This window comes from Papio anubis, chromosome 3, assembly GCF_008728515.1.
Source record: "Papio anubis isolate 15944 chromosome 3, Panubis1.0, whole genome shotgun sequence".
Lineage (NCBI taxonomy): Eukaryota > Metazoa > Chordata > Mammalia > Primates > Cercopithecidae > Papio > Papio anubis.
Window position 1 is genome coordinate 48,287,201 of NC_044978.1, and position 25,617 is coordinate 48,312,817.

At 40.9% G+C, this 25,617-nt stretch overlaps 1 protein-coding gene across 1 annotated transcript in view; it reads left to right on the plus strand.

Annotated features, from left to right (window-relative positions):
• The window catches only part of TBC1D9 (TBC1 domain family member 9), a 138,858-nt gene that overhangs the window by 63,019 nt on the left and 50,222 nt on the right, over positions 1-25,617 (plus strand). The window contains exons 3-7 of the mRNA XM_003899213.5: positions 7,769-7,887; positions 14,848-15,076; positions 15,805-16,066; positions 17,906-18,113; positions 24,717-24,923. Coding sequence (XP_003899262.2) covers positions 7,769-7,887; positions 14,848-15,076; positions 15,805-16,066; positions 17,906-18,113; positions 24,717-24,923 — 1,025 coding nt within the window. The remainder of the gene's footprint in view (positions 1-7,768; positions 7,888-14,847; positions 15,077-15,804; positions 16,067-17,905; positions 18,114-24,716; positions 24,924-25,617) is intronic.

Sequence of the window (25,617 nt, forward strand, 5' to 3'; positions counted from 1 at the left end):
GTGCTAGGATTACAGGTGTGAGCCACTGCGCCTGACCTATCAATTTTAATAAGTAGATATTTTATGTGAATATAGCATAAATGATCTACTCAGTATGTTATTGGAAATCTAGGGTTTTTTCCCCGAATGTTACTGTATTTTGAACAATCTTAGTGAATATTCTCCTAAGATCTTTGAACATTCTCTTAATTATCACCTTAGGATAAATTTATGGAAGTAGATATGTTGAATCAAAGAATATACATGTAATTAAAATAGCAAAAATTAAAAAGTTAAAAAGAGGATATGCATGTAATTTATATCTCTAGCCTGACTGCCGTCCAGAAAGATAGACATTTGTGTTCCCACTATCCAGTAAAATAAGGATGTTAATACTGATTCTTACTGCCAAGGCTGAATGAGTTACCTGGGACTCTTTGTTCTCAAAGTGATTATAAAGCTGTGAGCATATTATTATGCCCATAAGAGATTATAAGCAGAGTTATGTCAGAATCTTATCATAGTTACACAAGGGCATCTAGGCATATAATATGTACCCTTTGCAGTCAAACATAAGAGTTCCAGGGCCCGAGAGGTTTGTGCTAAATGTATGTTAGTCGAGCAGTAGTTAAGCAGCTAGTTTCTTTTCTTGACATCAGAAGACAGAAATATTTTCTGAATCACATTTCAAGATGAGGTCTTTGTGTTCTGCTGCTTCAGATAATTCCAAAAGTAATTATTTGGTGTTTTCTGTGTTCTAGGCCTATGCTAAGGACTTGAAGTGTATTACCTGACTTAATCTGTAGCACAAACCAATGTGTTAAGTGTTGTTTCTTACATATTACAGGCAAGAAATCTGAAGGACAAAGAGGTTAAAGGAACTTACCCATGGCCCCAGAGTTAGCGTGTGGCATTGTAGAAGTTTGAAACCAGGTGTACTTTTTTGACATGGTCTGAGGCATTAAGTAAAATTGCCTCACTCATAACCAGGCTTCTTCTTATTTCAGATAATTTAACCTTTATTCCTACTCGCTGCACTTGTAAAACACGTTAGAAGGCAGCAAAGTGTAGCAATTTAGAGTGTGGACTTCGGATGTGCACAGTGGCTCATGCCTGTAATCCCTGCACTTTGGGAAGCTGAGTTGGGAAGATCACTTGAGCCCAGGAGTTCGAGACCAGACTGGCCAACATAGTGAGACTCTGTCTCTATTAAAATAAATAAATGAATGAAAAAAGATTATTAAAAAAAAAAGAAGAATGTAGGCTTCAGAGCCAGAAAAATCTGGATATGTTTGATAGTTTTTTTGTTGTTGTTTTTTTGAAACAGGATCTTACTCTGTAGTGGAGTGAGCAAGGCTGGAATGCAGTGGCACAGTCACAGCTCATTGCAGCTTTGATCTCCCGTTCTTAGGTGACCCCCTACCTCAGCCTCCTGAGTAGCTGGCACACACCATCACACCCTGGTAATTTTTGTAATTTTTGTAGAGATAGGGTTTCACCATGTTGCCCATGCTGGTCTCGAACTCCTAGGCTCAAGTGATTCACCTGCCTTGGCCCCTCAAAGTGCTGGGATTACAGGTGTGAGCCACCGTGCCAGGCCTGTTTGACATTTTAGTAGTTAAGTGTGATGCCTATTCTTGGTAGGCACAAATAATAGAGGGCATTATCATTATCATCTTACTTAACCTGATTATAATTATAACTTTAGTTAGATGTGGATTTTGAAAAAGTATATTTTCATTTGTTTCTAAAAATGTTTCAAATCACCATGTTATTTTTGGGTTTTGTCTTTTGCACTCTCTGAATATAAGTTTGCAATTTTTCTGGGTGCAGAAAGTACAAGGTGGCTTGGTAAATACAGGGACAAGTTAAATGTTGCTCCAGTGTGTGGAGTAATACTCTTGCCTTCATTTGATATGGAAACTTCAAAATTGTCATCTTTGTGACTAAGATTATATTGGAAAAGGCCATAATACAGATGATTTCTTCATTTGGTTCCCTTTATTTAATTAGCTTCAAGTGCTATTCATGTGGGTTTGGTGATCCACATAGCCTGCTCTGAATCTGAAAATACTAGGTCAGTTGCTTTTTAATCCTTTGGAGGCTTATTGGGTTTTTGGTTTTGTTTTCTGCTATGTGATGAGTGGTTTTTATTTTTATATGCACATACAAGTGTACCTACACATGTGCGTACATACACTTATGATCAATGAGAATTTACCATTTTAGTTATTCTACAATACAGGTTTTTCTTAAGTTCTGCAGTCCCAGAAACAAAATGTATTATTCCTAGGAGATAGGAAAAAAAAATGTATTATGAATCATGCATCATGCAAGAAATATCTGCCGAATATCTATCAGTGGAGCCTTAAACCTTTGTTCTTAATCCTCAGAGGCCAGATGTGATGGAATCATTTTGGAGGTCCATCTTCTATTTATTTCAAGTAGACTTCATGACTTTAAGATAGATTTCAAACTAGATGAATAATTAGGCTAGGATGATTTCGTATTTTTCTTCATTGCAGACAACATTAAAAAGTTTGCGCAGGTATATATTTAGGGCCTCTGGCCATTACCCTAAAAAACTGCTCTAAATGATGAAGATTCTTATTTTTTAGAAATCAATGTCTAAACCTTAAGCCTATCAAGGTTCTAGTTTTTAGCCACAGCAGAATGCTTAACTTGCATTTCCTGAAGGATTCTCATACCCAACCTCAGGGTTCTTTGTTATTCCAGCTGATTACACAGTCGGGTCAGCTTGTTTTTCCTGCGCATCTCTGTAAATGGGGCCTGTCCAGAAAATCTACAGCCAAGCCATTCCTTTCTCTTCTGAGTGTCCTAACACAGTTTCTTCAAGCTGCTGGATGAACAGATTAGTTCCTTGTCAGGGTCATGACAAAGGAGCTTCATGCTATCTCACTTTAACAACAAGTTCTTAGACTTGAATTATTGCAGCACGTATACTTACTTACTTGAGAAATGGAAGAGCCATTTATAAGCAACATTTGGAATTCAAACACGTTTCCTTTGGAGTCTCACAGGTTACTAAGGAGTGGTCCAGAAAAAGTGGCGTTTGCTCTGATATCGCTGAGAGGTAACTTGGACCCTTTTTTTCTGGGGTGAGAAGTGACAGAAGTGGCCACTTGCTTCCAGAAGTATTTTTACTGGATTGGCATCTTCAGACGATAGTGGTGAATTCAGTCCTGGCTTTAGGGATCCTCATAGTTTTAGTGACCAGAACCTGGAGCTGGAACACCTGTCCTCACTACTTCTTTGTGCATTTAGGAAAGCGTTCAGAGAATATGGTGCATTTGTGCAGTAAATATAAATTTAAAAACATACTTTGACATTATTCTCCCCAGAAAGTATCTGTTGGGTCCAGACAGGAATCCATAGTTCAATTCCTAAAGCTGCTGTTTACTGATGGTGTTTGTCTTTTTTCGTTTCTAAAATAGCATGTGATGATAATGGGTTCATATAATGATACACAGAGTTCTTCTGACTCTTGAGTGGTGCTCTCACCATGCTCTGTCCTTTACCAAGTCATCACACCAGGACCTTTACTTTTAGTGTTCCTGCTACACTGGTCATAGAATCCAGTCTTCTGAAACTTCTTAGGCTTGGATGTAGCCAGAAGAAACCTCCAAAACCTCTTTTGGCAGTACTGAAACAGCCACAAAGCACTGAGCACCCCGAAAGGCTTGAAGATCCTGAGACTTATGGTCCCAGTACCTCTGCTGTACATGGGAGTAGCGAGTGGCTGGTGATGACTCCAAAAGGCCAGCCTTTTCATGTGACACAAGTATGGGAGGAAGGACAGGAGACAGAGGACAGAACAAAAACAGTACAAGCAGAAGCAATAGGTTTGGGGCTAGTGCTGGTAAAGGAAGATAGACATGTAGGCATTACCTACCTCATAGTGAGCAGTAGAGAAAAGAGCTAGTGGTGAAAACAATGTTGGAGGTGGATGGTGGGGATTATGGAAATGAAGCACAGTGGGCAGTGTGGAACAGCAGATCCTGGGGCAGCAGCGGAGGCAACAGATGGGGAAACAATGATAGTAAACCTGAACTTCAGTGCAAGATTACTCAGATGACTATTTGAAGATGGGGTGGGAAAGATACATTAGCCATGTGAACCTTCATATAATGTCAGTGAAGGTTAGAGGTACAAGCAGATGTTTAGTGAATGAGTGCATTCATATGGGCATATACCATTTCTGCTATGGAAGTGTGTGTGTGGTGGGGATGTACATATAGAAATGTGTGCATAAAGAAACCTTCATCCTTTCTTTATGCATAAAGTACACAGGCCAGGCACGGTGGCTCATGCCTGTAATCCCAGCACTACAGGAGGCCAAGGCTGGCGGATTGCTTGAGGCCAGGAGTTTGAGACCTACTAAAAATATAAAAACAATTAGCGGGGTGTGGTGAGATGCACCAGTAGTCCTAGCTACTAGGGAGGCTGAGGTGATAGGATCTCCTGAGCCCCAGGAGGTTGAGGATGCAGTGAGCCAAGATCATGCCACTGTACTCTAGCCTGGGCAACAGAGCATGACTCTGTCCCCCGCCAAAAAAAAAAAAAAAAAAAAAAGGGGGGGAAGGGGAGGGGAGGGGAAGGAAGGGAAGGGAAGGGAAGGGAGGGAGAAGGGAGGAGGAAGGGAGGGTGAAGGGAAGGGAGGACGGGGGAAGGGAGGAGGAAGGGAAGGGAGGGGAGGAAGGGAGAAGGGGAGGGGGAAGGGGGAGGGAAGGGAAGAGAGGAAAGGGGAAGGGGAGGGTAGAAGGGGGAAGGGGAGGAAGGAGGAAGGGAAGAGAATGGGGAAGGGAAAGGAAAAGGGAGAAGGGAAGGGAAAAGGGGGAAAGGGAGAAAGGGGGAAGGGAAGGGCAAAGGGGGAAAGGAGGAAGGGAAGGGAAGGGGGAAGGGAAGGGGGGAAGGAAGGAGGAAGGGAAGCTTTGAAAACAGCGTGTGCAAAACTGATAGGTCTTGTGGCTGATGGGAGCTTTTCTATCCATGACAACCAAGAAATAGTGTTGGATTCCATGGGATTCTGAAAGTAAAGTACCTGGTGTGATAACTTGGTAAAGCGCGGAGCATAGTGAGATACCAGTCAAGAGCCAGATTATCCTGGCTGAGCCAAGGCTCAGACTCTACAAAGCACATCTGTGATCAATGTAGGCAGGGACAGATGAGAGGCAAAACAGAGACGAATTATGCCTCCTGGGTCTGCAGAAGTCAGTCCTGTGGTTCCCAGGAATATCTCTGTCCTAAGGTGCAGTCCATCTGACAGTGCCAACAAGCACAGATGGAAGAGCCGGGTGGAGGATTCGTGGCTGGCCTTTATTCTGCACAGGGCTCTCTCTGTGTCTGCCGCATGTCACAGCTGGTGATGGTAATGACCTGGTTACAGACAAGGAAGCTCTCTGTATGTCTGAAAAAATATTCCAGTTAGTATTTAAAATTTTTAAGTTTAAAATATTTTAAAGCACTCAAACTCCAAAATGACTCATTCCCTAAATATTTCAAATAGGCATTGTACTTTGCATTTGAACAGTATTTTTACTGTCCACAATGTATCTACAGACATTAGCCCTTGTGATTTTCACAGTATTTCTCTGAGATGGGTAAAGGTGGTGGTGGTTGTTTTGTTGGAGTCTCTCTCTCTCCACAGGGTCTCACCCTGTTGCCCAGGCTGAAGTGCAGTGTCACCATCATGGCTCACGGCAGCCTCAAACTCTTGGGTTCAAACTGTCCTCCCACATCAGCCTCTGGTGTAGCTAGGAGCTACGGGTGTGTGCCACCACTCCCGGCTAATTTTTTCATTTTTTGTAGAGATGAGGGTCTCACTGTGTTCCCCAGGCTGGTCTCAAACTCCTGGTCTCAAGTGATCCCCTCACCTCCCAAAGCACTGGGATGAGAGGAGTGTGCCACTGCCCCCAGCCAGTTTTGTGTTTTTAACTGATCTCAATTTTACAGAATTTGAGACAGAGATTAAGCACCTGTCTAAAGTCACCCAGCTGACTGTTGGCAAAGGAGGAGGGGGTACCCGGGTGTCCTGATTTCAGAGTCTTGCCATGACATTGTAGGACAGTTATCCCACTACTTTTACACATGGTAATCTATGGCCCTGAAAGAGCAAGTATGGAAAATACCCAAGAGGAGGAGCAATGTATTCTTCAATGTTTTCACTGGACTCTTCTCCACTAAGAGACCTGCTTTTTTTTTTTTTCTTTTAGACAGGGTCTCAATGTGTCACCATCAAAGCTGGAGTACCGTGGTGTGATCATGGCTCACTGCAACCTCAACTTCCTAGGTTCATGTGGACCTCTCACCTCCGCCTCCCAAGTAGCTGGAATACAGGCACACGCCACCACGTCTGACTAATTTTTCTTATTATTATTTGTAGAGACTGGGTCCCCCCATGTTACCCAGGCTGGTCTTGAACTCCTGGGCTCTAGTGATCCTCCTGCTTTAGCCTCCCGAAGTGCCAGGATTACAGGCATGAGCCAGTGCACTCAGCCGATACCTGCTTTTTATTCTTCACATAAGCATCCCTTGTAGGCAATTTTAATGTTTAGTCTCAAAGTAAAAGAAAGTAAATGTGGGTTTTGTTTTGCCTTTCCTCAGTGTATCTGAAATTTGTCATTCTCTCTCTCTCATGAATTTCTTTCTCTCATTCTCTCAGAGATTTTAGTTCTGCCACAGTTCTGAGTATAATTGCAGATACACTGTGTCTCCTGTCTTTCTTTGTCAAGAATCAGATTCTGAGATCTCACTGACAAAGAACAGAGAGAAAAGGCACTTTAAAGAAATCAAGTAAAATATAACTTGGAAATCGAAGGAGAATCCTGAGGGGTGAATCAATGGAATCACAAAATCCTTCTTTAGTTCTGGAATGAGCAGTGCATACTATATATATACACACACACATATATATATGACACACATACACACACATATATATGATATATGGACAAATTATAAAAAGCCATTTTTCTATAAGATCATTAACAATCACTAGGGGAATTTAGTCCAGTATCTTTATACCCCCACCCTGATGGCATACCTGTTATGCCCTGCAGCTGTGAACAAAAACAGAGTAGTGATTACATATGCTGCAAAGCTGATTGTTTAAGTTTGGAGGTTGCCAGAAGAGGTATCTTAAATGCTTCTTATTATTGACCAAAATGTGGTGACTTGGTTGAGGCTACAAGGATGACCTCATCCCATTACATTTCAAGGCAACCGTGCTAATGAGAGCCAGGCTGCTATTCCCTAGTGATAGTCCATTTTCACATCTCATTCATAATTGAAGTGAGTGAGAGTAATTTTTTGGCCATTATAGAAGGTGGTTACATCAGTTCTCCAGTGGCATACCAAAGATCTCATATTGTTGCAGCTTAACAACTGTAACCTGGTATCATAAGATCTATGTTACTCTGTAAAGTGCAAATTCTAGAAGGGAGGAAAGGGGAGGGATGTGCTAAACTCTAGTCTAGAAAAGTGAATTTGAGAAGTGTTGCTGCCTTCTGAAACAGTGTCCTCAAAGCCTCTGCACTCACCTAATCAAACTTGATTATAACACTACTTGATTATAATATTACTCTTGCGTTTCCACATCCTTAAATGTCTTGTGTGTGTGTCTCCTCTGGAGGAGAGAAAGCATTTAAAGGCAGAGCTCTTGGTCCGATAGTCTCCTTTGATGGTATAGACTATATTGACAAAGTGAGCCTGGTTTTTAAAATATCTTTGGCATGAAATCTGACATGAATTATTATTTTCATTTGTACAGGTGGTTCCAGGAAAGAAATCACTGAACACTGGGAATGGCTTGAGCAAAATCTCTTGCAGACACTCTCCATCTTTGAAAATGAGAATGATATCACCACATTCGTGAGAGGAAAAATACAGGTAGTGGGATAAAAGAAAAACCTTTTTAATTGGAGATAATTTCAAATTGATAGAAATGTTGTAAAAATAAGAATTGAATAAAACATACCTGTATCCCTTTACCCAAATTCACCTGATAACATTTTACACCATTTGCTTTGTTGTGTGTGTTTGCCTCCTTCAGTGTGTATTTTCTAAGAATAGGGCTATTCTTTTTTTTTTTCTTTTATTGATACATGATATTTTACATATTTATGGGGTACATGTAAGTGTTTTTTACATCATAGAATGTGGAATGATCAAGTCAAAGTATTTGGGGTATTCATCATCTGGAGTATTTATTATTTCTATGTGTTGGTAACATTTCAAGTCCTCTCTTCTAGCTACTTTGAAATAGACAATATATTGTTGCTAACTATAGTCACCTAGTCACTATGAAACATTAGAACTTATTTCTTCTGTCTAACTGTAAGTTTGTACCATTCACCAGCCTCTTTGTTCCCCTTCCCACCTTCACAACTTTCCTAGCCTCTGGAATCTATCATTCTACTCTGTCTCCATGTGACCAAGTTTTTAAGCTCCCACATGTGAATGAGAACATGCAGGATGTTCTGTTAAATGACAACACTACATTTATCACCTGCAGTATTTAACATTATATGTACGTTTAACATTAATACTAGAATATTTGACACAGATTCTAATTTCATTAACTGGCCCACTTAATGCCCTTTATAGCCTTCCCTACTCCCACTCCAGTACAGGTTATAATCTAGGAAGACATTGCATTTAGTTTTCATTTTTTAGTCTCCTTCAGCCTGGAATATTTCCATAGCCTTTCCTTGTCTTGTATGACACTGAGGTTTTTAAAGTATAAAATTCTGTTTTTTTTACTAGAATGTTTTCATTATGCATTTCATCAGATATCATGAATCAATTCAGATGTTGCATTCCTGGATGGAATACTGTATAGGTGATCCTGTGTCCTCCTCAAGGTATTATTTCTTGAGGCACATGACACTCATTTACCCCTCTTTGGCATTATAAGCCCAAGGTGTTATATCCAATTTCTCCACTGTAGAGTTACTAATTTTGACTTTGCAGATAATAAACAGTTTTCTGTAAGAAAATATTTTCAGGCCACACAAATATATCACTCCTTGTCAAAATTTCCCTCTTGATTTAGGATCGATCCATTGATGATTTTTCATCTGAACCAGTCTACTGTGATAGTTGACAAGATGGTAATTTTACAAAATAATGCTTGTCCAATTCCAGGCCTCTCCCACATTTACCATTTGGCAACTATTGTTCTGCTATAAGTAAGAGCCTTCCCTCCATTTATTTATTATTTACTGATGACTGATATGGACTCATGGATTCCTATATTTTCCAGTTTTTTAGGTTTCATTACTGGACTTAATTATTTTGGTGCTCACACTATCCCAGATTTAGAGGGAGCCCCTACAAATTGCCTCCTTTGTCCTTGTCATAGTCCCCATTTATTTATTTATTTATTTATTGAGACAGAGTTTCGCTCTCGTTGCCCAGGCTAGAGTGCAGTGGTGCGATCTCTGCTCACTGCAACCTCTGCCTCCTGGATTCAAGTGATTCCCCTGCCTCAGAAGATCAAGACTGCAGTGAGCCATGATTGCATCACTCACTCCAGCAACAGAGTGAGACTCTGTCTCAAAAAAAGAAAAAAAGAGCTGTAGGAAGACACTAAAGCTTAGAAGTGACAATAGCCAGGAGAAATAAGTAAAACAAACAAGGACCAATTATGTCAAACAGGCATTTTCCTTTTTGTTTGTATTATACCAAAAATGTCAGATTTAATTCCCCTGAAACCAATTATGAGGAGTGATTTGCTATTAATGCAGTTATGTGTGAAAGAATGTCATTCATGTGCAAATGAATGGTTTAAGCTTTCACATATTGTCCAATAATCAAGGGAACCAACAAAGTTATTTGTTTTAAGACCTAATTAACTTTTATAAATTATAAATGTAATAGTTAACTACAGATGCAACCTTAATCCAAACAACTTATGTAGCATTTTGTGTATTTCTAACCAGACCCCCTTTTTCTTAACTATTTGTTTTATTTTTTTTATTAGAGACAGAGTCTCACTACGTTGCCCAGGCTGGTCTTGAACTCCTAGGCTCAAGCAATCCACCCACCTCAGCTTCCCAAAGTGATGGAAGTACAGGCCTGAGCCACCATGCCTGGGCTCCCCACTTCTAATATGCATATTGTCATAATAGTAGTCTCATGTACATATAATTTTGTTCTCTTTTTTTCTTGATCAGTATCTACAATATTGTTATATAATTTTTAGTTATTATTTCATAATTGACTTCACCATTTCTGTCTTTCTAGAAGTCACCTTAGCTTCTAGACTAGTGGATGGCAGGTACAAATAAAACTCCAGTTAATACTTTTGTTCAAACAGTATAACTTTACCCACAGGCTGTGTTTTTTCCCCTTTGGGATAGATTACAAAATTTGAATGAATGGGTTAAGTAGTTTAAGTATTTTTAATAGACCTTAGTAGATATTGTCAGTATATTAAAATCTCTGTGTGATTACACCGTTGCTTGCTTTCAGCATTTTGGTTGTTTAAATTGTTTTTCAAATATAATAGGTAGAAGTTAAGGCCTTAATGTTTTAGTTTTGTCTTTGGTTATTATGGGGTTGAATAGTTTTTCATGTTTGCTAAGTTAAATTTCTCCTCTCTGTAAATTACCTATCAATGTTCTTTTGCATATTTAAATTTGTATTGAATATCTGATATAATAGGATTTTCCAAAGTCATAAGAAGCTGTTGCCCAGAACTGGAATGACCTATTTTATATTATGTGAAACCTGTAGAAAGACCTGTAGAACCTGGGAAGGAGCTATTCTATCCTTTGTTCCATATTCTAGTCTACCTGGCTAAAAAATTATAGCCAACTAAGGAAAGGTTCTACATTCTGGATTATTTTCTTTCTTAGAGTTGAGAAAGTTGGGATATTAGCCTTGTGGAGACTATTAGCCTCACTGTTGAAATGAGCTGGCAAGGCCTTGTCTGTTGATACTAGTATATTAGACCCTGGAGTGTTTCTGAGTGATGGTTCTTGGCTGTATTTACTCATATATAAAAGCATTTTCTCTTTAAAATTTCGATGAGCGGGCTGGGCGCGGTGGCTCTTGCCTGTAATCCTAGCATTTTTAGGAGGCCACGGTGGGCAGATCACCTGAGGTCAGGAGTTCGAGACCAGCCTGACCAACATGCAGAAACCCCATCTCTACTAAAAATACAAAAAAAATTAGCCAGGCGTGGTGGTGCATGCCCATAATCCTAGGTACTCGGGAGGCTGAGGCAGGAGAATCGCTTGAACCCAGGAGGCGAGGAGGTGGAGGTTGCAGTGAGCTGAGATCAAGCTATTGCCCTCCAGCCTGGGCAACAAGGGCAAAACTCCATCTCAAAAGAAAAAAAAAAAAAATTCAGTGAGCATTCTAGAAATGTGGTATTAATAGATCTTTAGATAGCATAGTTCTGCTCAAAATGTGTAGCTTTCATTTGGTTTGTTATGTGTCACTCATTCTCAAATTCTGCTCATTTTGACTTTAGATAAGAGTGCTACTGCAGCGACCCAGGAGAATAGCATGTTAGCCCTCTTGAGGGTTTGCAGGCTTACCCTGAGTTGTTAGCCTTTGATGATTCCCTGGAGGCCCAGCTGCTGCTTTCTGTTAGCGGGTTCTCATTCAGTTATTTTTATGTACTCATTCATTTATTTAATCTTTCATTCGTAGATGTTTTTTGATCCTTCTCTAAAGGCACTGACAACTTTGAAATGTCACATAGGCCATCGGTGTGTTTGCCAACTGCGAAGGGCATTTTTCATCCCTCTTCCCTTCTGAGTTGACTTCTCCTTCCCACCCACAGGTCCCATGCCCTCATGCTGCCTTCGGTTGTCTGAATTTCTTAAAGTAACACTACCGATGCCTGTTTGTCCCTAGAATAGTCTGAGTCCAAAATTGAGCTCCCTCCTGGCCTTCATTGAGCTTAATGTCCTTGTTCTCTTGGTGGAGTGATATCAATAGTAATTAGAGGAAAATATCCTTATTTTAGATATTTTTCCCGGGAAGCACACTGCTACTTCTATTGCTATCCTTAATGCCCTCTAGTATGACCGAGGAACAGAAGTTAGCAACTTGGTACCTAATTTCTCAGGCATTGCTAACTCCAAAACAATTTTAGATTTAGAAATCTACAACGCTGGATTATACAATAAAGACTAAGATATGGCCCCTTAAGGTATCTTTTAATTTGGAAAAACAACATGGATTCATTTAATAATTTTGAACATCTTTTAGGTGCTAGATATTGGTGATTAAAATGATCAAGACACTCTTTTTATCTCTGGAATTCATATTTAGCGGTAGAAGGACACATAAACACGCTATTTTCTGCCAGCATGTAAATTAAGACAGCATAGACGTGAGAATGCATAGAACCCATTTGGAATTGGGCTGGTTTCACAGGGAAGGTGGTATTTATGCTGGACCTGGAAAGGTTGACTTGGGAAGGTTGAGAGCAGATTTTATGGGTTAAGATTCAGTGCAGACTTCTTTTCTCTTTTGCTGAGAGCCTGTGGAAGATTTTAAGGTGGGAATGCTATAGTCAGATCTCTGTTTCAGAAAAGTGGCCATATGAAGTAAATTAGAGTGTGGAGAGTATTGTCAGGATGCCATTTGAGAAGCTATTATATAGTAATTCCTGGACTGTGTAGAGGGACTTTGGGATGGTTTTCTTAGAATAGGATGAAGACTTGTCTTGGGGCTGTGCTTGCATAGTAAGCCCACCATTTGCTGTTACAGTTGTTGTTTACTAAGTAAACAACATGTTTGCTAAGTTAAATTTCTCCTTTCTGTAAATTACCCGTCAATGTTCTTTTGCATATTTAAATTTGTATTGAACATCTGATACAATAGGATTTTCCAAAGTCATAAGAAGCTGTTGCCTAGAACTGGAATGACTTATTTTATATTATGTGAAACCTGTAGAAAGACCTGTAGAACCTGGGAAGGAGCTATTCTATCCCTTTTTTTTTTTTTTTTTGAGATGGAGTCTCGCTCTGTCACCCAGTCTGGAGTGCAGTGGCCGGATCTCAGCTCACTGCAAGCTTCGCCTCCCAGGTTCACGCCATTCTCCTGCCTCAGCCTCCTGAGTAGCTGGGACTACAGGCGCCGGCCACCTCACCCGGCTAGTTTTTTGTATTTTTTAGTAGAGACGGGGTTTCACCGTGTTAGCCAGGATGGTCTCGATCTCCTGACCCCGTGATCCACCCGTCTCGGCCTCCCAAAGTGCTGGTATTGAGCCACCACGCCCGGCCTATTCTATCCTTTTAACTAAAGTTGAGCAGTGACAGAGATTACAGAAGACTGAAGCCCTTTCTCCTGCCATCCACTCGGCAGCATCACAACTACTAGCAAGATTTCAATACATAATGCAGAGAGAAGCAACATCATGTGGGGGGAAAAGAATGATAGTTGAGAAAAGGCTCACAGGAGACTTTGGGACTTGGTAGGATTCATAAAACAGAACAGTCTGATTCCAGATTTTAGGCATGTAGAATGGGAGGACCACAGGCAGGAAGGTGGGAAAGTACAGAAATGACATGTTCAGGCCCCAAGGGTGCCTCAGGCTGGCTGGAGCACAGTTCCTAATGGGACATTTGGGTCAGATGTAGTACAGTGAGAAAAAGTTGCAGCATTGGTTGGATCCAAAAATGTACATGGATTTAGGCTACTCTGGGCACATTGCCTGTGGGTTACTCTGCTTCACAAGGAGCAGCCAGTCTGCAATAAAAATTAAAATTAAAACATTAAAACAAACAAAGTGTAATGACCTAGATTTTCGGACTTTATACTGGTTGTGGTTGGAAACCGCTCAGGATTTTGGTGGTCAAATCCATTTTAGGAAGACAAATTTTTAGGGAGCATCAAGGATGCACTAGAAGCTTTAAGAGCCGAAAAGCAGGAATTCTAGGTATGAGGAGGCAATTGCAATTTTCTGTCCTTGGGCTACAGAGGGCTTAGTCATGTCAATGAGAATCTGAGAAGTTGGCCAAGGCTACACAGCTACAGAGTGATGCAGTGGGAACACGAACCCAAGACTTACATGCTCTAAAGATCATGCATTTTCAGTTCTACCTTGAGATCAGAGAAAATGAAGATGAGGCAGGAGGAATTTGAGGATTACAAAGTCAAAGGTGGATTTCAAGGGAATATTTTCTGTCAAGATATATGTAGAAGCCAATTTTCAGGGAATTACAGAGGAACTAGGTAACAGTGAAATGGCTTCTCAAGTTATTATAATGATTGAATGGTAGATTAACCTGGTCACTTGCTAGGCAGATGTTTCATTTCCTGTCTAACTGTCCAAAAGTCCTGTGTCTAATATAATTTTTGCTCTCATATCTACCCCTCTTCTGCTCAGATGATTACTTGTTTTTCCGTATAGGCTCCCCAGTGTTATTCATGGCCCTGAGACAGTGAGTGTGGAGCTGAGTGTCAGTGAGTGACGTGTTTGGTCTTTCTTTCCTCGCTTGCTCATTCATGATGAATTTTTATCGATCTTGGAGAAAGGCAGAAGTTGACTTTTGAGACAACTCTACCATAATAAGCTCAGTAAAAACACTAGGACTAGCAAAATCTTTGTATCTCTTCATTTGTAAAGTAAAACTATAGGCTTCATTCCTAGTAAACTTAACAAAATTAGCACCAATAAAAGTATAATAAAATCTATATTATGTGAAAATATTTTAGTACACAAATACTACTTGTTAATTGGCTTAGAATTTGGGGGTTGCCATTGAAGAGCATTCCTCATTTTTTTTTTTTAATTCTAGCCTTAGAAATGTTTTCTTCTGGAATATGTTACATCTCTAGTCGTATTAATACCCGTTGTGTGCTTTGTGTTTTGTCCCTTATTAGGGCATCATTGCAGAATACAACAAAATCAATGATGTAAAGGAAGATGATGACACGGAGAAGTTTAAAGAAGCCATTGTGAAATTTCACAGGCTGTTTGGGATGCCGGAGGAAGAGAAACTTGTCAACTATTACTCTTGCAGCTACTGGAAGGGGAAGGTCCCCCGTCAGGGCTGGATGTACCTCAGCATTAACCACCTTTGCTTTTATTCTTTTCTTATGGGAAGGGAAGGTGAGTCATCTCAAATTTCTTTTTTTTTTTTTTTTTTTTTTGAGACGGAGTCTCGCTCTGTGGCCCAGGCTGGAGTGCAGTGGCCGGATCTCAGCTCACTGCAAGCTCCGCCTCCTGGGTTTACGCCATTCTCCTGCCTCAGCCTCCCGAGTAGCTGGGACTACAGGTGTCCGCCACCTCGCCCGGCTAGTTTTTTGTATTTTTTTTAGTAGAGACGGGGTTTCACTGTGTTAGCCAGGATGGTCTCGATCTCCTGACCTCGTGATCCACCCGTCTCGGCCTCCCAAAGTGCTGGGATTACAGGCTTGAGCCACCGCGCCCGGCCTGTCATCTCAAATTTCAGTAGGAAACTTTGGAAAGTCTACTGAGGTTTGCCCTGAACTCATAAACTGCATCAAAATATCAGAAATAAATCTATAGTTATAACTAAGTCAATACTAATTTTTTTTTACTACTTAAGTGAATTTAATTATTTTTCAGTTCAAAATGGTCACTAAATAATAAAGATTCACTAAAGGTGTAATTAATTAAGTAGACCTGGATTAAATCTATAATTCTGACCTCAGAATTCACAAGGCTCAGATTTACCTCTTAAACAAGCAGAACAAATATGGTATTATAAATTCAAAGGAGTTCAGTGGGATGGGGGAGTGGGGTTGTGAGACTGCAGTATCTTGAAAGGATTTTCAGGAATCAGATGTTGACCCAGGTTTGTTCCTTGTGCTCAGCAAAACTGGTCATCCGGTGGGTAGACATCACTCAACTCGAGAAGAATGCCACCCTGCTTCTGCCTGATGTGATCAAAGTGAGCACACGGTCCAGTGAGCATTTCTTCTCTGTATTCCTCAACATCAACGAGACCTTCAAGTTGATGGAGCAGCTCGCCAACATAGCCATGAGGCAACTCTTAGACAACGAGGGATTTGAACAAGATAGATCCCTGCCCAAACTCAAAAGGAAATCTCCTAAAAAAGTGTCTGCTCTAAAACGGTGTGTGATGGAGACCTTGAGTCTTCCAGACTTTAGAAATGAGAAACTCACCCATTCATTTATTCAGTGTAACCTTTTCTGACCAACTTCAAGGGTTCTGAACACTTTTCTGTGTATAGATACAAAACTGAAAAAGACTAGCTGAGGTGCTACCTGTTCAGAAAGTGAGACAGACATGACCTGCTCCAACACAAGGCAGCAGGCACTCTTCTGGTCCTATGAACAGAGTGCTGTGGGTGTACACATGGGGAGTGTTAGCCTCAGCCCAGGTGGGGAAGAGTGTGTAAGAAAGGCCTCTCACTGGAGGGTGCTTTGAGCTGGGCTCTGAAGAGGTGACAGAAGTTACCTGTGCAGGTACCTATCCATACCTGGATATTTCAGCCAGAGGGAAGATGATGATGGGGGAAGCACAAGGGAAAACACAGAGCGAAGTAACTTTGTCACATGGCTAGGAGGTGGCAGGGCATGGGATGAGGAGAGGCTGCAGAGAAGCCTCAAAGTCTGAATGTGAGAGCAGAGCTAGAGAGAGGGTGATAGAAAGTTGATGCCCTGTGTGCCTGGAATTACCCTTCGTCAACACAGGGAATGAGAGAAGGAAGAGCATGTCCAAGGGATACTATAGGTCAGTTTTGAATATGTTGAATTGAGGTGCCTGTAGCTCATCTAATTGGAGATCAGTCCAGTAAGATATACAAAATTGGAAATCACTGATGTACATTTGGTAGTTGAAATCTGACCAGAGTTCTTTGTAATTAAGATGTCCTTGGTGATTTGAGACATGTTTCAAAAGAGCAGTGTAAGATAGATGCTGCTACTGCAGCGGATCAAATAAAAAAAGACAAGGAAGGGGAATTAGGCAAATACAGACTGCTTTTTCAAGAAATTCAGTGGTAAAGGAGGGGAGGATTGCTTTTTTTTTAGAATGAAAAAGATTGGACATAGAATCAAATGAAGGAGGCAGATGAGAAGAGTATTTTGGTGAGGGTAGGTGTGGGGACAGGAAGGGACATAGAGATAAAGCTGTAAGAAAATTGATAATTTTAAAAGTGATATTTTGTAGAGAAAGCATGGAAAGGATGTTTGTGTGTCCTGATATACTACCTCTTCCTTTGGAACAGAGAGGAAGTAACAGTAGGTGAGGATGGAGGTGACTTTGGAGACAGAGGGAGGGAATTGGAGGGAGCTTCTGCATCATGGCCCTTTGCTCTATGAAGTCAGAAACTAGACCATCAAGAGCCTGATGTCAGGTAGAAACTTGAGGGGAGAGGTTTAAATAACTGACATGATAAGCAAGAACAAAGAACTCATTAGAGACAAGATACTAGTTAACAGAAGACCCAGCTAAGGTCAGAAGCCATAGTTGCCCAAGGTGAGTTGTTTCTGTGTCTTTTCATGCAGTTTTGTTATTGATCTGGGGTGAACAGTGAGGCCCGGTGGATTCATATGGCTGGTTTGCATTCTCATTAGGTCTTAAAAGATAAGGTCCCCCGACAAAGTGCTTGGATAAGAGGAAATGCAGTGACCTCTTTAGAATGTATTGCATTTCTTTAGAAAGAGGAGGAGTTTCCTGTTGAGGCTTATTTTTGCTATGATTGTTTAACATTTACAGACATTGATGGTAAGTGACTATGCAAGGGACTGAAATATGGTAAGATAATTTTATGATGCTTTTGGGTCATTAGGTTGGGGTTAACTCCAGTATAAAGAAAGCTGAGAAGGCGGGGATGAGCCTAGCAAGATTGAGTAGGGGAATAATGGGCTGGGGGAACTTCCACTGCTGCATAATTTAGAAGGTATGGAAACATTTTTCTTATGTGAATAATAATTATTGCTTTCTAGTGATCTTGATGCCAGGGCAAAGAGTGAGAGATACCGTGCACTTTTCCGGCTTCCCAAAGATGAAAAATTAGATGGCCACACAGACTGCACCCTCTGGACTCCATTTAACAAAATGCACATTTTGGGGCAGATGTTTGTGTCCACAAATTACATCTGTTTTACCAGCAAGGAGGAGAACTTATGTAGCCTCATTATCCCTCTCCGTGAGGTAAGTATCTGATAAAAATTGATATTTTAAGTTTCATCTGTAATACTTTTCTGGGTGAACCAGGAGTAATTTTCCACCAACAATTGGTTGGCTTTTGAACACAGGAGAATGTTCCTGTGTCTTTGGTGGCAGCTGCACTCTTTATCATTTGTTGTCACTGCTGTGACTCTGGACCTATGAGATCTCTTCTTCCAGAAGCAGCGTGGAGTTTTTTAATGTAGGTTTTGTTTTTATTTTATTTTATTAGAGACAGTCTCACTCTGTCACCCAGGCTGGAGAGCAGTGGCATGATCTCAGCTCACTGCAACCTCCACCCCCCAGGTTCAAGTGATTCTCCTGCCTCAGCCTCCTGAGTAGCTGGAATTGCAGGCGCCTGCCACCATGCCCAGCTAATTTTTGTATTTTTAGTAGAGACAGAGTTTCACCATGTTGGACAGGCTGGTCTTGAACCCCTGGCCTCAGGTGATCCACCCACCTTGGCCTCCCAAAGTGCTGGGATTACAAACATGAGCCACTGTGCCTGGCCTAAATGTAGGTTTTATTACAATTCAGACTTGATGAGGCCAACAATCAGGGGGTGAGTGCTGTAGAAATAGCTTGTTTTATACACAGATCCCGAGAGGCAAGGGCATGCCACACTATGTGCTGGGCCACACGTGGAAGCACTATGGTCAGAGGAGACAAGAGGGAAAGAAAATGTGGGCAAGATCCTTTATGGGATTTCAAGGGAAGAAATGGGCCACACCGAGTAAACAGGCTTAGGCTTGGATAGTTGGAACGATTTTGGTGGGCTCTGGGGCATAGGGGATGTCCCTAATTGTCCCTGGGTTAAAAAGGGCAGGGAAATAGTAGTCTTGAGTGTGAGCAATCATTAAAAGAAGTGGTTGAGGTGTGGGCTCCAGGTTGGTTGATTTGCTTTGAAAGCAATTTTCTAGAAATTGGCTAGCTCTGGGAAGGGTAATCCCTCCAGGGTCAGCAAGGCTCCCAAGATATCAAAGCGTCAAATATAGAAACTAGGAAACGTGTTTACTGTACCTGGCTCACAGTCTGAGGGCGCCCTGGTCTAAAGGAGACAGTCTAGGTTGTGAGTCAGAAAGCCATATGTTTGTTCGGCTCTGCTCCGCTGATTTCCTGTGTTAGAACCATCGTGCTGCTGCTCACAATGGTAGCTCCCTGAGTCCATCCCAGGTCTTCTGAATCTGTATCTCTGCAAGCTTTAATAAATTTACAGGCCAATTCTTATGCACAGTAAAGTCTAAGAAACATTATTATCGTTCTGGGGTGGAGGTGGCTTCCATCCTAACTCCAGGATGATAGCTTACTCTGGTACTTGTCTGGAAGCTTTGCCATGAGGCTTGCAGTTGACAAAGACCCCAGGTTAGGCTATCAGAGAAAGGGCAATGCAGGGGCCAGCAGCCCTGCAGTTTCTAACCTGACCTCTTCCAACCTACCCTGGTCCTTTAGGGAAGCTAAGGTGGCCGGAAGCTTTGGATATTTGATCAGGATTGTCCCCTTGCTCACATCCCTTTAGCAAAGGATTCAGGTTTCTCTCTGCCTTCTTTTTCTTTTTCTTTTTTTTAATTAGGTGTAGTTTCTTCTTATTTTCTTGTTTTAAGAGTCATATGTCTTTATCCCAGAATTTGTAAAAGTACAGACAAATAAAAAGAAAAAAGTCCCCCCTAGTTCCCCTATTCAGAGAGGACCACTGTTAACATTCTATTACACAGCTTTCTAGTTTTTTCTCTGCATTGCTGTGTATATGTCGTTTATGTAATTTAGAGGTAAAACTTTATAGGGAATTTTTATTTTTACTTATTTCCTTTAACATTGAGTATATCTTAAAGTGTCCTTCAAATCATTAAATATTCTTCTATAGGCCAGATGTGATGGCTCATACCTGTAATCCCAGAACTTTGAGAAGCCGGGGCAGGAGGACTGCTTGAGGCCGGGAGTTCAAAGACCAGCCTAGGCAACAGAGCAAGGTCCCATCTCTACAAAAAATTAAAACTTTTAAAAAAGTAGCTGGGGATGGTGATGTGTGCCTGTAGTCCTAGCTACTTGGGAGGCTGAAGTGGGAGGAACACTTGAACCCAGGAGTTTGAGATCACAGTGAGCTATGATCCAAGCACTGCATTCCAGCCTGGGTGACAGAGCAAGACCTTATCTGTAAGAAATAAAAGATTAAAAATATATATATACATTTTTATATAAATATATAAATATTTGTATGTATATATATTCTTCTACAATGTAATTTTTTTAAGAGATAGGGGGCCTTGCTCTGTTACACAGACTAGACAACTCCTAGGCTCAAATGAGCCTCCTGCCTTAGTCCTATGAGTAGCTGAGATTACAGGCATACACCATGACATCCATATCACAATTAAATTTTAAATCCTGCAGTTTATTCCATAAAGTATATGCATAATCTATTCATTCAGTTACCTATGATTGGACCTTTTCGTTGCTTCTAGTTTTCTCCCAAACATAGATATAATTTTCCTTAAGTTATAAATTGCAAACAGAAGTCAAACTGTGAATCAGAAAGAATGAAAAATGTTAGGCAACTGACAAATCTAGTTCTCCTTATCATAAGGTCAACTAACTGGAGTTATAACACATTTGAGGCCAAGATATGTTGTGGGTAAATTCTGACAGGAAAAATGTAACAGTTTTACATTTGACTGTGAAATGTATTTTGTAAGGTTTTCTACCAAATTTACCTTCTTTTTTTGTTTGTTTGAGACGGAGTCTCCCTCTGTCGCCCAGGCTGGAGTGCAGGCGCAATCTCGGCTCACAGCAAGCTCTGCCTCCCGGGTTCACGCCATTCTCCTGCCACAGCCTCCCAAGTAGCTGGGACTACAGGCACCTGCCACCACGCCCGGCTAATTTTTTGTATTTTTAGTAGAGATGGGGTTTTTCACCATGTTAGCCAGGATGGTCTCAATCTCCTGACCTTGTGATCCGCCCACCTCGGCCTCCCAAAGTGCTGGGACTACAGGCATGAGCGACCGCGCCCGGCCCAAATTTACCTTCTTAGTAGTTTTTGCTATAGGATGTTACTAAACATAATTTTCTTCACCTAATTCTGAATGTAATTTTCTTCATCAAGTGCTACCCAAATGTAGTAAAGCAGCATTACCTGTACTGGCTAGGGAAACCAATTCTGGGATTAAGAATACCATGAATGTGCTATTTATGACCTGAATGAGTCATCACTCTAAGTTTATCCAAAGGGAAATGAGGAGCAGAAAGGTCTGGAAGCCACTATGAAGACATCTGCTGTCCTGCTGGTCCTTCTGGTCACCACCCCCAGGGTGTTGGAGCCAGCTTGCTCTGTTTACGTTTTAGTGTGATTTAGAATACACTGGTGAAATCTTGGAGGAATTGAGAGAATGGTGATTAATATTCTCACCCTCTCTTCTGCTTGCTAGTTTTCTCTAGTAGAGCAGAGATAATAATAAATATGACTATATTTCAGGGTAAATCAGAAGAGAGGCAATCTGCAGAGGTAGAATTTAGAAATCAAGCTTGTTGTGGTTGGAAGACGCAGCTTTAAAGAAGCGCTCAGTGAGACAGCAGTGCCTTTTCTTTGAACTGATGACTGAGATGTATTAATGGTACAGCCCCACCCCAACTAACGGAAGAAGCAAAAGACTTAATGTAATTTTTATTACCTTTAGGTAACAATAGTGTCAGAAGAGCAATGGGGGCGTCTCCACCATCCACATGGGGTCTGAGTGGAGAGTGCCCTCCACGTGAGCTGGGTGCCTTTCAGAACCAAGTCAGGCTGCTTGACATCCCTGGGAACATTACATCCTACACGGAATGTCCACTTTTAGGATTGTGTAGACCAAGAATTGTTTCACCTAATTTTTTTAAATAAATAAGCTGAAATATTGACTGAAGGTTTTTGTTTTGTTTTGTTTTTTTGAGACAGTCTCGCTCTGTCGCCCAGGCTGGAGTGCAGTGGTGCAATCTCAGCTCACTGCAAGCTCCGCCTCCCGGGTTCACGCCATTCTCCTGCCTCAGCCTCCCGAGTGGCTGGGACTACAGGCGTATGCTGCCACGGCCGGCTAATTTTTTTGTATTTTTAGTAGAGAAGGGGTTTCACCATGTTAGCCAGGATGGTCTCGATCTTCTGACCTCATGATCCACCCGCCTCGGCCTCCCAAAATGCTGGGATTACAGGCATGAGCCACTGCGCCTAGCCAGCTGGAGGTTTTTAACATACATTCTACATACTGATTTTAGGTAGACCCAGTCAACAGATGCTAAGCATTTATCCAGGATCATGTTGCTATAGATTTCGAAGAAATTACTGAGCCAGCAAGAGAAGGAATTTTTTTTTTTTTTTTTTGATACAGGGTCTCACACAGTCATCCAAGCTGGAGTGCAGTGGCACAATCTTGGCTCACTGCAGCCTCCTCTTCCACCTCCTGGGATCAAACGATTCTCCTGCCTCAGCCAGCTGAGTAGCTGGAATTACAGGCATGTGCCATCACTCATGGCTAATTTTTGTATTTTTAGTAGAGACGGGATTTCATCATGTTGGCCAGGCTGGTCTTGAACTCCTGAGCTCAAGTGATTTGACCGCTTAGGCCTCCCAAAGTGCTGGGATTACAGGCGTGAGCCACGTGTCCGGCCTTTGTTTTCATTCAAAAATTACTTTCCGGTATTCCATATTAAACATCAAGACTTGATTAAGTTGCAGTCTCTTTTATGACTCAAATTGATCATGAAAATATGTCTCATTATATTGTAGAACACTCGGATGTAACTGTTCTCCTTTCCTGGTGGCGGGGAGCTTTTGTGATAGAGTTCTGCCAGAATTCATTTATCAGTGAGAAACGTTTTGTAAGCCGTGTGAGCATTTATGTGTTTTATGTGGGAGCTTTGTTGTTGCTGTATACATGCTCCAGCTAAACGAAGGAATTTTTCACTTTGACTTTATCAAGATTCACATAGCTATCTGCGTTTTAGACACATAATTTAACCTTTCATCTCCTTGGCATTTTCCATTTATCCCAGACACCTCATGACCAAAAGAGCTGGTAAAAATTTTATGTGAGAAGAGAGGCTTTTGTGGATTTTTAAAAAATGAGTATTCTTTAATACATGCCTTAAGTGTTATGGGAAAATTCTTTTCATGAAAAGGAGGTATTTCCCTCCGTTATCTAGCATTTATTTCATTAGAAAGAAAATCCTTATGTACAACTTCAGGTGTCTCAGAAGATTCCTTTAATATATATTTTAATATTCTATAATGTATGTTTAATATATAATGTATATTATATATGTCATATATTAATACATATATTTAATATAGATATTAAGGGAATCTTGTATATACTCTAACATATATATTCTGAAAACAGAAGTCAGACGCTACACTTTTTCCCTCTATGAACCCCAAGCAGACCTGTTTTTTTAGGCATGCAGGAGTTTTTAGACAACTTCAACAGGTTACTTAGTCTTCAGTAGGGAAAACGTTTCTAAGGTTGTGCTTTGGAGGAAAAATATTTCACATGAAAATGCTAATGAACAGCTTAAAATTTAACCTGTCTAGACTGCTTGCAGGCAGAAATGAAGAAGGGGAAAAAATCTTAGCTTTAAGTATATTGTCAGAGCTGCTGCAAGTAAACCATTTTTCTAGTGCTTGCCTTGAGATTTGTTTTCTAATGTGCTAAAGAGAAAAGTTTTGATACATTTATCCCAGTTTCCAGTTTATGAAAATCCTATTATAAATCACCCATATATATGTCTTCAGTTTAGAGCTAAAACAGATGTCTTCCTTTCCTTTCATTTCCCCAATGTGGTAGGCACACACATGTGCACATGCGCACACACACGGTCTGGTAGTTCAGATAGGGTTGCAATTAAGCTGTTTACATTCTTTACATGTCTGTTCAGAATAGAACCTTTAAAACTTTGCAGTGGTCAAAGGTGAAGGATGAAAAGCCCTGGAGTCTAAATGAAACATTTGAAGGACTGGTGGTGTTTTGAAAACCATTCCAACATTAAGCTTGGCAAAAGGAACCAGTATCCTGGGTTGTTTTCTGTCTCTTATGGCTGATGAAGCAGCTAGGAGCCTTCTCTCTTATAGCTCCATGAAATTTTAATGAAAATCAAATAATTCCTTTATAGCAAGGTTTCTCAACCTGGGAGCTATTGACATTTTGGGACAGGCTTTCTGTGGGGTGGAGTGGGATGGCAGGGGCTGTCCTATGTACTGTAGGATGTTTAGCAGCATCCCTGGGACTCTACTACCAGATGCCAGTAGTTTCCCTCCACTTGTGACAACCCAGAATGCCTCCAGATGTTGTCAGATGTCTCCTGAGAGGAAAAGAGTCCCAGTTTTGAACCACTGATTTGGAAAAACCAGCAAGACAATTCCAGTTTCTACTATAAGCTCCAGTTTGATTGTTTTGAACTGTTTTATTTTACTGGAACAGAGTCAAAGAGTCTCAGTTTTGCCTCAGTAAAATATAGGTGGTTCCTACAGAACAGTGAAAGTGCCACCTTCCTCCTTTAGTGCTGCTCATAGGCTGCTGTTGGGTAATTCTTGGAAAATAATGCTCTTTGTTTCCCACTTCTTTTCAGGTGACAATTGTAGAAAAGGCAGACAGCTCCAGTGTGCTCCCCAGTCCCTTATCCATCAGCACCCGAAACAGGATGACCTTCCTATTTGCCAACTTGAAAGATAGAGACTTTCTAGTGCAAAGGATCTCAGATTTCCTACAACAGACTACTTCCAAAATATATTCTGACAAGGAGTTTGCAGGAAGCTACAACAGTTCAGATGATGAGGTCTGTGGAAGACACCTGAAAGCATTTTTGGTTTATCCTCTTCCTGTGCCCAAGTGTGTTCACTTCCTTGCCCATTTTGTTTGATCTTCCAGCTTTGCATCCGATGCCCAGAGTGATATCTCAGCAATATCTCATTTAAATCTCAAGGACTTTGTATTTGGGGTCATAGATTTGGAAAGAACCTTACAGAGCACCTGGAATAACACTTTTATTTTATACTTGAAGAAATTCTTAAGTAGTCTGTTCTAGTTACATAGCAAATGACTTGGGTCCATATAGTGACATTGTTCAGAATGGTATAGAGGTCAATAAATAAAGTCTCAAACCTGAAATACAAATCATTATGATGATTTTATTATGATAAAATATATATTGGCTCCCTGTGGAATTCTTCCCTGGACCAACATTCAGGAAAACTGGACGCCTGAAAAGACAGGCGACTAGCTGAATGGTTAGAGGAAGTTACTGGCAGATAAAACATGTTTTGAAGGTGGTAAGCTCACACATAACATCCTCGTCTCCGTTGACCTGCTCCAAGCTTATATGGGCATTTTTGAGGCACCAGAAACTCAATGGGGTGATGAGGCAGCCATAGCTGCTGATTCAACCATGACATGCTTTGCATACATGCAAATCAGATAAACAAATGGGCAAGCACTTTGTTGCGAATATCCATCTAAAACATGAAGATTCA